We start from the raw sequence: 16,216 nt of genomic DNA on the forward strand, positions 1-16,216 counted from the left end.
GAGGAGGAGGATGGGGGGAGGGTGGCAGAGAGCAAATAAGGTCCAAGCTGACTTTGCCGTCATATTAAAAATCTCCCCCCTTTGGAGAGATTTTGTGGGAACCATTGAGAAAGAAAAACTTGTCCTGTTTTCAAAACACGGAGCCTTCTTGAAGGTACATCAATGATGGTTGAAATAAGTCATGGTATAGATGTTCATCCTCGTCACCATGTAAATAATCGAGAGGTGTGTTTATACCTAATTTCTTGAAGAGCGCTTGCCAAGTGACTGAAGCACTCAAGCATGCACTCCATTCAAAACTGTTAAGGGAAAAAAAAATCTCGGGAATTTCACCGGCCTAATTTCGCTAATTAATTACATACTTCTCTTAATGTCTGTTTATTTCACAGAAGATGTGAATCACATGTCCATGCACATGTGAAATAGTTTATTTATAAATTCCTGTACTTGTTTTGACAGCAAGTACAATGGTCCAAGCACTCCATACAACATGCAATCAATCACCCATCAATACTCAAACTACCTCAAAGTCCTGCCAACATCCCCATGCCCCTCTATCTCCATAACTTCCAGGTACCCATCTAATTCTAATTTAAACTTATCTACTGTTTCTGCTGCCACTACTAGGCCATCAGCCATGGCTCAGAAAGTGCCTGAAAATCAAGTTTCGTTCCACTCATCGGGGGGGGGGGGGAGGAGGGGGGTAGACAAAACCTTGATAATATGATGGTTTATATCCAAATACATACGTATCCAAAAGTTCTCCACTCGAATAGCTGCAGTTATTGTGTATTTTTATGTTGAAAATCGATGCATTCACCGCGCTCTCATTTGAATTTTCTCCACACGGATCACGTGACGCCTCGACAGCCAATAGACACTCCCCCCGTGTATTATTCACCAGGACAATGTAGCGAACGAAGAAGTCAGACGTTTTACGTCTGTAAGATGGGATAAATGGAGAGAAAGTGTCAACAAATGGCTCGTCTTAGACTGTCATGAACGACGTTTAGCCGAGAGTGCGGCGCGGGAGGACCAACTTCGATCATGGGCCGATTGTACCCGGAGTGCCGGTGTAAAGACTTCAAGCTACCCCCCTTTCAAGCTACCCCCTTACAAGTTACCTCCCGGTAATCTGAAATCGATTTCAAGTTACCCCGGGGGTAGCTTGAAATCTATTTCATCCGACCCCCTACGATTTCAGATTACCCCCCTCAAAACATTTATTAACCTCCGCCATCGAAAATCGGAGGTTACCGTTTTCACCCCTTTCTGTCTTGTTTGTTTGTTTGTTTGTGAACAGTATTACGGAGAAACTCTGACGGATTTCGACAAAACTTGGTGGGGGGGGGGGTTAGGTATGGTTCAAGGATCATGCCATTAGATTTTGGACTTGGTCCCCCCCAAAAACAAATTGTTAGAGGAAAAAATGTTTTTTTTTTGGCATTTCTACGTTTTAAGTGATTTCCAACCCCCCCCCAAAAAAAATTGTTGGAGGAAAAATTTTTTTTTTGCATTTCTACATGTTTTAAGTGATTTCCACCCCCCCCCCAAAAAAAAAATTGTGAGAGAAAAATATTTTTTTTTGGCATTTCTACATGTTTTAGGTGATTTCCAACCCCCCCAAAATATTTAGAGAAAAAAATTTTTTTTTTTTGCATTTCTACATGTTTAAAGTGATTTCCAACCCCCCCCCCTAAAAAAAATGTTGGAGAAAAGAACTATAACTGTCAGCACTGTTGACATATTTAATGAATAAGATATAAGGTTCACTTGAGTGACCCAGCAGTATTGGCGGCGGGGGTTTTGCACTCTCCCAAGTGCTCCCCCTCTAGTTTATGTATGTTTATTTACAAAAAATAGTAATTTAATTGATATTGAAAACTAATTAAGGAAACACCATTGACCACGTGACAGCCTTTAAAGAGTTTGCAATGAATTTTGATTTTATTATGAATGATTTTATTTTAATATTGTTATTAATTGAAATCAGTATTTCTCATACAGTTATAGTTTTTGCCACATTTTTATGAAATCCTTCTTCGATATAGTTGATACAAATAGACATACTGGTATATCTTTTTAACCAACTCAGACTATACTTACAATTATGGAAACGCAATAAAATTAATGCATAAGAAAGGCAATGAAAACAGCTTATTTTTAATTCACAATTTCGTTGTGGTCGTATGGCAGCTCAGCTGCCGGGGTAGCTCTCATTTCTTGAAGCACGACTGTGTCGCTGATGCAGTACCCCTCTACCAGTACAGACACTGGAACTGGTACTCATTTCGCCGACCTCGGAAGGATGACAGGCTGAGTCAAACCCCCAGTGCATTAATTCAGCGGCCAACGGGGATTGAACTCAGGACCCTAGGATCCCAAGCCACCACCCTAACCACTACTCAGGACCCTAGGATCCCAAGCCACCACCCTAACCACTACTCAGGACCCTAGGATCCCAAGTTGCCACCCCAACCACTGAGCCAACACTAGGCTACACACTCAGCCTGTCATCCTTCCGAGGTCGGCGAAATGAGTCCCAGTTCCAGTGTGTACTGGTAGAGGGGCACTGCATCAGCGACACAGTCGTGCTTCAAGAAATGAGAGCTACCCCGGCAGCTGAGCTGCCAGATGACCACAACGAAATTGTGAATTAAAAATAAGCTGTTTTCATTGCCTTTCTTATACATTGATTTTATTGCGTTTCCATAATTGTAAGTATAGTCTGAGTTGGTTAAAAAGATATACCAGTTTGTCTATTTGTATCAACTATATCGAAGAAGGATTTCATAAAAATGTGGCAAAAACTATAACTATGAGAAATACCGATTTCAATTAATAACAATATTAAAATAAAATCATCCATAATAAAATCAAAATTCATTGCAAACTCTTTAAAGGCTGTCACGTGGTCAATGGTGTTTCCCTAATTAGTTTTCAATATCAATTAAATTACTATTTTTTGTAAATAAACATACATAAATAAATGTTTTGAGGGGAGTAATCTGAAATCGTAGGGGGAAGGATGAAATCGATTTCAAGCTACCCCCGGGGGTAACTTGAAATCGATATCAGATTACCGGGAGGTAACTTGAAGGGGGGGGAGGTAGCTTGAAATCTTTACACTGGCACTCCGGGTACAATCGGCCCATGATCGAAGTTGGTTCTCCCGCGCCGGCACTCTCGGCTGAACGTAGTTCGTGACAGTCTAAGACGAGCCATTTGTTGACACTTTCTCTCCATTTATCCCATCTTACAGACGTAAAACGTTTGACTTCTTCGTTCGCTACATTGTCCTGTTGAATAATACACGGGGGAGCGTCTATTGGCTGTGGAGGCATCACGTGATCTGTGTGGAGAAAATTCAAATGAGAGTGCGGTGAATGCATCGATTTTCAAGATGAAAATACACAATAACTGCAGCTATTTGAGTGGAGAACTTTTGGATACATATGTATTTGGATATAAACTATCATATTATCAAGGTTTTGTCTTACCCCCCCCCCCCCCCGATGAGTGGAACGAAATTGCACGACACAGCTTATGGCTGATGGCCTCTACCTTTCCAGGGAGACACCATTCAGCCTTGAAAACTCAGACGAAAGTGAATTTTTTTTTATGAAAGACTTCACTGTTGTCTTTCCTCTGTTCTTATTCACTTTCTTTGGACAGTGTATAATAGACCGCTGCTGCGATCACTCCAAACAAAACATGCATTACCTCATTTCTTCTGCAGGAGTTATAATCAAAATATACCTTTGTTTCCTCAAAACGGTACCTTTAATGATAGAAGACTCGTTGTTCTGTCTTCAAATTTACATTAGAAGCCTATAAAGCCTCAGTGCTCTGTCGAGCGAAAAAATTTACGGTGATTTCTGGTCTGCTGGAGGGAAAGGTGTGGCCTGGCTAATGGGTGGTGCTTGTCACGCTGGGGGAGAGGGATGAAGGCGTGACCTGTGGAATGGGCGGTGCTTGTGGCACAGGCATGAACTGACCTTTTTTTAGAAGAGTTGTATTATCTCCGAATGCCTGCATTACCATTATGAGAATGATGGCATCCAATCTCTCAAACTCCCACTGAAAATTAGGCCTTCACCTGAAAAGTGTCTGCACAATGCACCGGGCAAATTGGCTCTTTATTGACAGATTACGAGCTTTGTGGGAACCACTGAGAAAGATAAACATGTCCTGTTGTCAAAACTCTGAGCCTTCTTGTAGGTACAATTTGAGTGCGTCTTAATTTGCCAGCTTTTTGAAATTATTATCCCCATGCTTTTTGAAAAAAAAATAGAGGGGGGAGGGGTTGGATATTGTAATCAGTCTGTCTGTCTGTGTCACGCTATCTCCTCCTAAACAGTTGTTCAGAAATTCACCAAACTTGGTAGTTTATGATCACCACATGGCACGAAGGTGAAAGAGCAGTATAATATTTGGCCACACACCCCTGGGGTGGGTTCACAAGGAAACACTACTCAAACAACCTAAAAGTCCTGCCAACATCCCCATGCCCCTCTATCTCCACAACTTCCAGGTACCCATCTAATTCTAATTTAAACATATCTACTGTTTCTGCTGCCACTACCTTTCCAGGGAGACCATTCCATGCATTAACTACTCTCTGAGTGAAAATCCCCTGCCTTACTACCATCTTAACTCTCCTCTTATTTACTCTCAGGCTTTGGCCCCTGGTCCTATCACTGTCTACTCTGGTGAATAATTCATCTGCACTTATTTTATCTCTACCTTTCATTATCTTAAACATCTCTATCATATCTCCTCATAACCGCCTCCTTTCTAGTGTATAAAGCCCTGTCTCCTTCAGCCGCTTCTCATAGCTGAGTCTAGCTCGGTCTGGAATCAATCGAGTCGCCCTGCACTGAACCCTCTCTGTGGCATCCATGTCCTTCCTCAGTTGTGGTGACTAAAACTGCACATAATATTCTAGATGTGGCCCTCACTAAATTCCTCCACAATGTTAACACCACCTCTTTTGATTTATAAATGATCCCCCTCCGAATAAAACCTAAAACCCTCTTTGCTTTACCTATAGATACCTGGCATTGTTCTGCCGGCTTACCTCCCATATCTATTACCACCCCCAGATCCTTCTCCTGTGTGACGCACTCCAAAATTACCCCTTGCATCCTGTAATCTCTATTTTCATTGTTCTTTCCCATCCCAACACCTTACACTTGCTCAGGTTAAATTCCATCTGCCAATCTTTTGCCCAATCAATGCAAGTATCAATACTCTCCTGAATCTGATCACCACTCCCTCCGCTATCCACCTTACGTCCAAGCTTTGTGTCATCCGCAAATTTGGAAAGCTTACTCTTTCCGCCATTATCCAAATTGTTGATGTAAATATTGAATAGTAATGGTCCGAGTACTGATCCTTGAGGTACCCCGCTACTTGCATCCTCCCAGCAAGACATCCTCACACTCACAGCCACTCTTTGCTTCCTATCACTCAGCTCGTTTGCAATCCAATAATTAGCGATCCGACCAGCTACCCCACAAACTTTCACTTTGGCTAACAACCTCCGATGTGGCTCCTTATCAAATGCCTTCTTAAAGTCTAGATATACGATGTCCACTGCCTTTCCATCATCCACCCAATCAGACACTGCTTTGTAGAACTCTAAAAGATTTGTTAAACAGAAACTACCTTTGGTAAACCCATGCTGACTACCTTTAATTAGTTTGTATTTATTTAAATGGTTCCTCATCTGGTCCCGAATTAATGTCTCCAACACCTTCCCCCCAGCTGAAGTCAAACTAACAGGTCTATAGTTCTCCAATTCTTCTCTGGATCCTTTCTTAAATAATGGTGTTATATTTGTTTCTCTCCATTCCTCCGGTACCTGTCCTGACTCCAGTGAGCAATTTAAAATATCCGCCAACATCGCTTACCTGCTCAGCCACCTCCATCAATACTCTCGGGTGCATTTAATCTGGCTCCGGAGCCTTATACTCTCTTAGATTACCTCACCGTTCCTTGACTTCCTCCACTCCAACTTGGATCTTCTGTCAAAGCCCTTTCTCACCTCCTCTATAGATACTCTCAGCTCTTGGCAATTCTGCCTGTTCTTGTGTAAAAGTTGAAGCTGTCATTCAAATCAAAAGGTCAAACACCAAAAAAAATGCAATTGCAGGCACATTTTCCAATGAAAGTTTGTATAATGCAATCAACATTGCGAGACACATGAAATAATAGTACGAAACAATTTTTTTTTTAATTTTATCCCCGGTTCATGCCCCAGGGGTGGGGACTTAGGGTCGCAGGTCCCCCGGTTTTGACCCCCGGTTTTTGATTTGACCCCCGGTTCATGCCCCAGGGGTGGAGACTTGGGGTCGCAGGTCAAAACAAAGAAAAATAATTTTAACTCTAAATTTGATATGAGGTCATTCCTGGTGAACGTTTTGCCATATTTCAACCTTGCTTTAGGTGGGCAGCATGGGGGATTTGCAATGGCGCTCCATTGAATTTGCTCGTTGTTATTATTATTATTATTATTATTATTATTATTATTATTATGTGTGGCATGAGCTGAACACAAACTTCCTTCGTGCAAACCCACAAAAGTGTCTGTTCTCGTGCCGACATTGTAAAATCTGTTTAAAGTGTATTAAAAAGCCCTTGGGCGCCTCAAACATCACACAACAAAGCGAAGAATGGAAACGACACTCAGGGGAGAAATGGTGGCAAAGAAACTCGGCTCGACATACAGGTTCCTTTACCAGAATGAGTTGATGGTTTCTCTTTTCAAACGGTTTCAGTCACAAACATAAATTCTCTTGCATTGGCATCGGTCCCAATCGAAAAACCATGCTCTACTACATGGAAGCTTCCTCAAAAAGGACTCATCTGCGCTGACTTTCACCGGCATACAACCATTCATTCATGTTTGGGGGAGGGGGAGGGGGCAGGGGTAGTGCCGGATTTCTTGTGAATCTATCGATTTGCAATTAGAAGATAGCCCTCTCCTCTTAATCATTCACTTGTCCTTCAGATATAGTAGATTTTACCTTCTGTGGAACATCGCTTATTGTACTCCAATGTTTATTTTGATTCATGCATTTCAATCAAAAATCTCCACGTTTAAAACTTCCGAATAATTCTGTAAATAATGTTGCCATTGTTCACGCAGTTACGAGAGTGAAGCCGCGAGTAGCAGCAGCAGCAGCGGTGTCGACAGGAAGGCTACCGGTGAAGATGACGAAGATGAAGATGAAAGTGATTTGAATGATGACAGCTATGATAGTGAAGATAATGGAGTGCAGGCCTCAAGACGTCCTGGTAAAAAGAAAAACAAGAGTTTGTCATTTATGATTCCTCTTTCCTTCCACTGATTCCTCCTGCTTCCCAACCACCTTTACGTCATGTTGGTATACACGGTACTTTGAATGTTCACCCTTCAGCTGTTCTGGAGCCACATATTTGTCCTATTATGGCCATTGTCATGCAAAAAGCCAATAAGGTTTTAACCCAAATGGATATGCTTGCAACGTATTTACAATTTTAATCTACATAAGTAAAAGGGTGGTGTTTGATTTTTGTCTTTCTGTTTCCTATCTCTCGTTCACCATTTTGTGTGTCATCACCAAACGTTGTACAGTGTACATCACTAACAGTCTTGCAGTTCAGATTACGGATACAAACTTGTTTGCAAACTCTCCTTTTAATTCTGCTTCACCCAGTCAAAAAGTAAACTTTTCTTTGAGCATTCATCATGCTTGATGACGTTGAGGCATTTTGTTTGATGGAGCTTCTGGTGTCGTTCTGTCATGGGGTTGTTCTTCCACTGCCCTCCCAGTCTATCAAATCTCGTACCATTCGTCCTTGATGTGTATATCAGCTCGGTTACTTTAAAGGAGGCACGTACTGATTAAAATTTGTGTAGTTGGCTGTGATGGGACAAATTTGTGCCACCACAACAGCTAAAGGTAAAGGGAGAATATTAAAATGAAGTCTCAGAAGAGACGACGTCCTTTCGGGCCATCGTTTGGTGTTTTTGGGGAGGGGTTGTGGAAGTGGTTTGCGGTGCTGATGATGGACAATAGGTAGAAACTCGTTTACAATTTGGTGACTGCTCCACTCTGGCTTTGTGCTGTCAGTTTATATTTTGTTTCATCATGTACTTAACAGTAATATCGATGTTAAACTTTATCAGTACTATTGCACTCATACTTGTACACCATCTACAGCAGGACAAGATGACAGCAGTGGCTCCAGCAAAGTTCCACCTGCCTACGTACGAAAGGTTATGAAAAAGAAACAGTTGCGACAGTATCAAACTCAGACCAGCGCCGGATCCGCAGCAGCCGTGCAGGGTCGTAGCGGTCGGCTATTGGCCAAGGCTTCAACACAGGCTGCCGTCTCGTCTGCGGCGCTGCCGGCTACGGCAGAGACGGCGAGCAGCAAAGTTGCCTCGTGGTTGAGCGCCAACTCCATGGGTGTGCATCCGGTGAGTATCTCGATGAATCGTCCGGTTTTCAAAAGCATTGCAGAGAAGTAAGTGAACTGATCACATGAATTGTGTGTGTGTGTGTGTGTGTGTGTGTGTGTGTGTGTGTGTGTGTGTGTGTGTGTGTGTGTGTGTGTGTGTGTGTGTGTGTGTGTGTGTGTGTGTGTGTGTGTGTGTGTGTGTGTGTGTGTGTGTGTGTGTGTGTGTGTGTGTGAAATAATAATTGCAGTATATCGTTAATCATCGAATTGTTTATTCAGTGGATCTATTTTATACGAGAACGTATACAAAATCGGAAGGCAGAAAATTGTCAACTTTTTCCCTTTTTGGTGTGTTTTCAGGACAAGGCTGCTGATGGAAGTGCTTCAGTTCAAATGTATGTTCATTGTGCGTTTGTTTTGAGAGTGTCCGTTTACTCACCTCTTTAATTTGCCACCTCTTCTCGGTCCACACAAGTTCATGTCCCATTGTTTCTAGCACATTGCTGTGACATTGCGCAAATTGCAGTCGCTCAGTGTAGTAATGGAACTGTGTGTCACATGTGCACATGCCCCCTGGTGATTGGATTGATTTGGATCGTTGCACCTTGTTCTGATTAATTATGATCAACTTGCAATGGGTTTATTTAATCGATTGGGTTTATAATATCGTAATCTTGTGGCACTGACGTACCCTGGATGAATATCTTGCTTTTGCATTATTATCTATATATTAATACTGAAGGACCAATTTCGTGCTCCTCCCAGCGGTCGCGTCACGTTTTTCTCCGTACTGTGACCTGAGAAGTTTTGACACTGTGTTTGTACGTCAAAGTAGACACGTGCACAAATCAGAGGACTTCTTCACAAAGAGTGGTGTACACCAAAAATGTCATGTACAAGGACGTTTTGTAGGCCTCATTAGGTGAGGCCATGGAGTACATCGACTGGGATCCGGCTCTTACAAGAGCCACCACTGGTTGTCATATTGGGCTCATGGAACGGAATCCGTCTGTGACGGGGTTTCGGCTAGTTATTATTATTGCAGAATTATCGGAATGCCATGATGTCATTCGGCACGGTGAATGCAATTACTTTGATATTCACCAGTTAGATTCGAGAGGAAACGAAATGTTAAGCATGTTTTTTTTTTTTTACTTTGCTTGTTGTGCTGTTTATACCAATTGATCTACTTTAAACATCGATGTAATTGTTTTTTTTCAGGACGAAGACAGCACAAGATAAAGCAGCAGCGGCGAGTCGAAAGCAAATGACGCACGAATACAAAGATGATGTAAGTCTTTCCATGAAAACATTGTTTCGAATTTGGAATTCGATCGCACTCAACATACAGGTTCCTTTAGCTCAGATATGTCGATAAGTCCATGCTCTATAAATAGGTTACCTTCCATTGTTTAATGGGCAGAAATCGATTAAGTGCACTGCGATTCAATTTAATAGTTAGGGAGCGATCACAACACAAAGGAAGACGCCCCCCCCCCTCTTCTGGGAAGAGGAAGAAGAGCCCTCCCGTCCCATGATTCATGACGTAAGCAACTCCCTCCCACCCGTGGTTGAGCGGGGGATGGAGCACGAGGACATGAGTCGCACCAGAAGCGGGGGAGGGGGCCGATAAGAATAAAGAAGAGATCCTCTGCTTTGTTCGGGCTGGCTTTTAGTAAGCTTCGGCTTCTGCTTGGCTCGGGTTAGGGAAAAGGCTTTTTGAAGGCTTTTTGCTTCGGCTTGACTTTTAGTAAGCTTCGGCTTCTGCTTGGCTCGGGTTAGGGTCGAGGCTTTTTGGAGGCTGTTTGAAGGCTTTTCAGCAGGCCTTCTGGTTCTGCTTGGCTTGGCTTGGGTTCAGTAAGCTTCGGCTTCTGCTTGGCGAGGGTTGAGACTTTTTCGAGAGCTTTTTTGCTTCGGCTTGGCTTTTCAGCAGACCTTCGGGTTCTGCTTGGCTTGGTTCGCTTTTTGGGCTCTGGCTTGGTTCGTCGAAGAGAGAGGCTTTGTTTATCGGAAGAGAGTTGAGCTGGTTGCTCGGCTCGGAGTTCTTGGTTCGTGTTGTGACAGGCTTTGTTCATCAGAAGAGAGTTGAGCTGGTTGCTCGGCTCGGAGCTCTTTGTTCTCCGCTTGGCTCCCGGCTTGGTGCGACTCCTTGGCCTCGTCTTGGAGGTGGTTCTATGAGGAAGCGACGCATCTCCGGGAAGGATCGGCGCCTCGTCTCACCAGCACGAGCTCGGGAAGGATCGCGGCTCACGGTGATTGGATCCAGCTTGCTCTCGCTGGAGCCCGGGTCCGAGCAGCTTGAAGACCACACGAGGTGGAGAGGTTCGAGATCGGTTCTGGGTTTCAGCTCATCTGTCCTCTGAATTGAAGTCCTTAGTAAAGGCATCAGCCACCATTTATTGGGTGTGTGTGTGTGGACGTGTGTGTGTGGACGTGTGTCCGTGGGCCCGTCTAACAAGTAGGAAACTGTTAAGTGTCTGTGTTGTATTTGCTTTACATTTCATAATAGAACTCGGCTGTAGGTTTTTGCTCGTGTCTTTTTCCCCATCCCCCCATTCATTGCATGTCTGTGTATGGAAATAAATGTCCCCATTGTTAAATGTCACCTGCTCGTTGCGTCCCTTCCTCACATTGACTGCCATGGAGCGTTCGGAATGTTAGCTGGTTTTTAACACCGATAAGATAATCGGGTCCGACGGGGCTTGGCGATATATAACCGCTCGGCAATCACAAACGGAACGAGCTGCTAAAGCGGCTCGTTTTCATGCACACTCCGTTGAGGTGTAGATCCCCGGCATTTCTGTCTGCACGAATAATTAGGTACATCGATAATTCGGCGATTGACCCTGTAGCGCGTGGACAGAAGAGTTGGCTGATCTATGGTGTGGTTAACAACACCCGAAGCTGGGTTTCGGCGTTGATCCGGAAGCTATGACTGGATTGCTCATTCGGCGGACGCGCGGCCTGGATTGGGTTTAAAAGGTCGTGCACACGCCGAACGTGTGGAAATCTTCAACAATATGTTGGCATGTGAGTGCTCGACTCTATTTATGACTATTTCCTTGAGGCTGGGATATTTGACCGTTCAGAATGCACTCGCCTTCACAAGCACGCCTCGCTGGCCCATGCCATCAGTCGATGTTTCAGTCCTTTCAACTTTATAAGACCGCTGAGGTGGACCAGTGGCAAAATATTTGTCCCAAGATGTAGTACTTGCATTGAAACGCACAAACAAGAAAGATGTCATGTGGCTGCTGGTTGCATCATTGCTGGGAGCATGGCTATGTCACTGACACAGTGCTACCCCCCCCCACCCCCCTCCCCAGTAAGCTGGCACTCATTTTTCTAACCTCAGAAGGATGACAGGTCGAGTCAACCCACTTGGTGTTATTTTAAGGCATGATGGGCTCAAACTCAAGACGCTAACAGCTTAAGCCAGCCACCTTGACCGTGAAGCCAACACCAGGCTAACTTGTGAAATGCAACTCAAGAATAGTCACCATAGAAAAAGCAATTTGGCAATTTCAAAAATTTGACCTGTCAAGTGTTTCACATGATGGATTTTTATGTAAAACAGATTTGGTTGAAACATTTTCTAATTGCAGCCTAATAGGTGTTTCACATGTTTTGGATGGCCTTGATCTTGACCAGATTTTATGCACATATACTACACAAACGTACAAATATGCTTTGTAAGTTTCAATTTGATATCTTGAAAAAATACCGAGGTTTGGCAAAAATAAAATCATCAAAAGTCCCATTTGATTATAATGTAGTGCAATCATTGTCATGGAAACCGTTGACCTGTCAAAACGGTGAACCAGGTCTGTGATCCAATATGCAAATCCTGTTAAAATTTCAAGTTGATTGGATGAAAAGTGATTTTTTTTCATGTGACCTTTTAACCTCAAACAATAGGCTTCAGTGACCCAACATGTAAATCCTATTCAAATTTCAAGTCTATTTGATGAAAATTGATGATTTCATGCAACCTTGACCTTTGACCCTTTGCGCTTTTGCTCTCAACAATACGCTTCTACATTTTGATTGATTCGGTGACCCAATATGCAAATTTTGTTCAAACCAGCGGAGTACCCACCCTCCGGCTGGGTGGAGATTTGCGCATTACTTGCTGAAAAGGTACGCCTTTTGGGTATTCATTGTTTAACGTGGTCGTTTCGGTCCGAGAATTTACCGCGTTAGCTGAAAACGCGTAAAACTAAAGTAATTTTCCCATGAGAAACAATGTAATAGGTCATGGTTTGTCAGAGCTTGGATGGATGGGATCGACCGAGAGAGGGAAAGTCACTGATGCATTAAAATAAAAACATATTTCATTAAACTGATGTCAAATGGTGTTGCTTGCACTGATGGTGGAGGTGGAGGCACAATGGTGTGCAGCTGAAGGATTCCGGTTAGTTGGGCGTTCCATCAAGCAAGCATTCCATCTTCTCCACGATGGCCAATTGCGAACAACTCTCTATCATTGCATTTAAAGCGTAACACTGAGCACTCGCTTTGATTTTATCGGCATTTGCACGAATCGTTCGTAAAGTGGATTCGGTATGTCTAAGTGCTTTGCTGATGTCCACTGCTCGTTCACTTTTCTCATATCACTTGATCACTTTTAATTTCACCCTTCCCAGTCATGGTGTTGAAGGATGCACAAGATACTGTGTTGTGCCACAAGTTTGGCAGATAAATTCATGATAATTTTGATGCGTGCTCTATAGCCCTCGCCTGTATATTGCAAGAAGACTCCATTGATGTTTGTTTATTGTGTGTTGTGCGTCGAATGGGTCTAAATGTTTAAAAAGTCTCAGGGGTGAAAGGTCTAAAGGGGTTGATGGGGTCTATAAGCAGGGGCGTAGCCAGAGGTCCAAAAGCGATGAGGCGAAAAGAGGTGAACTTGGTTGATGTGACGGCACGCGTCGCGAAAAGTTTGCAATCCCCAGAAGCCAATGCATTTTTGATGCCCAGAAACCTATTCTTGGCTAATTTCAATGCTCAAAATGGGAGCTCAGATGGCCAGAGGGCTCAGGCCAGATCATATTTCAGGAAATGAGCGACGAGGCAACTGCCTCGTCTGCCTCAGCCTGGCTACGCCGGTGCTATAATGGTCTTAAAGGGTCTAAGTGGTCTGAAGGGTATTTTCCAATAGTGGTTAGGTTGTGAGGGAATCTAAAGGGTCCAGAGAGTCCAAGGGGTCGAAAGGGTATGTTCTAATAGTAGTTAAGGGTCTAAGTGGTCCAAAGTGTCCAATGGGTCTGAATGTCTAAAAGGTCTAAGGGTCGAGGGGTCTAAGCAGTCCAAAGGGTGTCAAGGTCTGAATGAGTCAAAAGGGTCTTCAGGTCTAAAATGGTCAAGGGGTCTAAAATTGTCTTTAAAGGTCTAAAAGGCATGTTCCAAATCGTATGTAATTAATAGATGCCAATCATGGTTCATTAATACGTAATTAAGATGTACTCTGTCTGAATCGTGCTCAAACAGTACGTAATTTATAGACATGCTCACGTAGGTCAACTGAGGTTTCCCCTTCCACTCATGTTTTTGGGTTATTACCTCCACCACCGAAGGTGAAGGAGGTTGTTTTCACATCTGTTTGTCCGTCCGTCCGTCCCTCCGTCCGTCCGTCCGTCTCTGTCTGTCTGTCTGTCTGTGCGCAGGATATCTCAAAAAGTTGTGGCTGGATCCCGATTAAATTTGGTGGGCAGGTCGAGTGTGTGACTAGGACGAACCGATTAGATTTTGGTGAGGATCCGGATCCGGATCCGATAATTTTTCACGTGATTCTTCACCATTGAGAGTTGGTGCTAAACCAATAAATGTATCGTAGTATCTCACAAAGTTGTGGACAGATTCGGATGAAAGTTGGTGGACAGGTGGGTGTGTGACAAGGACAAATTGATTTGATTTTGGTGAAGATCCAAATCCGGATCCGGAGAGGATATTTATTTAATTTTAAAAGTGATTCTTCACCATTGAGAGATCGGGCCAAAGTTGGTCTCATCAAAAAGCATGATATTTCAAAACTATTTTGTGCCTGATATGTTCTCATGGATCAGGCATTGCGTGGCGGAGGTATGCGTGGATCAGACAACAGACATAACAGACCAACCAATATGCTTGTGAATCTTTGATTTTGCAAGTAATACAATCACCCTGGGCCTGCGGGAATGCAAAAGGGGAATAAACAAACGAAAACCTTCATCAAGACACACCACACGCCTGGTCATCAGCTCCTGCCGTGTGTGTGTGTGTGTGTGTGCGTGTGCGTGTGCGTGTGCGTGCGTGTGCGTGTGCGTGCGTGCGCGCGCGCGCGCGAGAATGCACACACGTATGCTGTAGATGACAGTGCTTTGTGCTCGCCACCGTATGTGCTGCAGGAGGTGATGGTGCTTTCAAGTGGTTCAGAAGCTGAAGGGTTGGATCCCCCCCAAACGGTTAGCAAGATGCCTGCCCAGGTTGCTCCTGTGCAGCGCAAGCCGAACCCAGTTTGCCCAAGCGATGATGTACAGACAATCTCATCTGGTTCAGACAGTGATGGAGCTGAAGGAAAGCGCAGACCTGAGGATTCGACATCAAAGAGCTCAGAAGGTAAAATTGTATTCTTAATGGAGGTGCTTTCGTTAATCAATACGAGTGGCTGCATTTTTATAGGTATAAATGGAGGGAGACTTGGACAAACAATGTGTGTGGGGCGGAGGTGGGTGTGTGTGTGTGCGTGTGCGTGTAAAAGATCATGATTTTGGATTGGGGATGATCTGAGATGGTGGTGAACAGATTTATTTATTTTTTTTGTCTCCATTTCTTCTTCATCTTCCTGTTGTTTAACAACTTTTTAAACTAACTCTTGATGTTCTTTAAGCCTTGCTCTTTCTTGTACATCCATGTTCTTTCTGTATTTATTTATTTATTTTAAAATATAATTTCGTGTTTTGTCTTGCTTCACAACGATTATACAGTATATATTTATATCTTGCAGTCGAGTGTTTCATATGGTCTACAAATTCCCTTTTAATACTCCCGTTGGCATTTTATCGTTCTGTATGCTGACCGAGGAAGGAAAAAGGGACGCAGCTTGTTTGGCGGGGCGTGACACAGTGGCCCTCTCCGCAAGTTCGGCACAGCCAGCAGCACCAAGGAGAAATCGGAAATCCTCCGATCCCAAGAAGCAATTCGATCCGCGTCTGCCTTTTTAAAAACTTTCTCTCGGCAGCTCCTCCGGGCGTTATGAGCTCTGCACAATCGACCGTTTTTTTTTTACGGCTCAGTCAGCTCGACATGCGACGAACGGCAAAAATACAAGCAAACATTTAACGGAAAGATAACAGTGGAAAATAATTATCGGCTTAACAACTGTGGGCCAGCTCTTACCTTTGCAGTTGACATATTTCCTACCATTTTCTGGTACTTCCTCATCAAGAAAAATGTGTTTTTCTTCTTGTCGATGCTCACATCATGATTTAAATCGTGTACATTTCACCATTGAGTCTGTCTCTGATTTAACTCATTACCTTCGCAAACTTTGTTGCAAAGGTTATGTTTTGATTGTTGTGTATTTATTTATTTATTTGTGAATATGTGTGTTTGTTTGTTTGTTTGTTTGTTTGTTATTCGCATAACTCCAAAAGTATTGAACTGAATCACAGCAAATTTGGTGGGATGATTGGTTATTATCCGAGGACCATTTGATTAGATTTTGGGAGCGATCGGGTCAAAGGTCAAGGTCATGAAAAGGTCAAAATCGTCTTTTTACCATAGC

General features: G+C 43.4%; 1 protein-coding gene across 4 annotated transcripts in view; it reads left to right on the plus strand.

Annotated features, from left to right (window-relative positions):
• Positions 1 to 16,216, plus strand: part of SETDB1 (SET domain bifurcated histone lysine methyltransferase 1) — a 164,483-nt gene that overhangs the window by 136,429 nt on the left and 11,838 nt on the right. For all 4 annotated transcript variants that reach the window (XM_085849564.1, XM_085849563.1, XM_085849561.1 and 1 more), the window contains 5 exons: positions 7,154 to 7,302; positions 8,211 to 8,470; positions 8,812 to 8,846; positions 9,673 to 9,742; positions 14,838 to 15,048. In XM_085849564.1, the coding sequence (XP_085705690.1) occupies positions 7,154 to 7,302; positions 8,211 to 8,470; positions 8,812 to 8,846; positions 9,673 to 9,742; positions 14,838 to 15,048 (725 nt within the window). The remainder of the gene's footprint in view (positions 1 to 7,153; positions 7,303 to 8,210; positions 8,471 to 8,811; positions 8,847 to 9,672; positions 9,743 to 14,837; positions 15,049 to 16,216) is intronic.

This window comes from Eptatretus burgeri, chromosome 12 (genome assembly GCF_056783735.1).
Source record: "Eptatretus burgeri isolate ZD-2024b chromosome 12, Ebu_testis_v1, whole genome shotgun sequence".
NCBI lineage: Eukaryota > Metazoa > Chordata > Myxini > Myxiniformes > Myxinidae > Eptatretus > Eptatretus burgeri.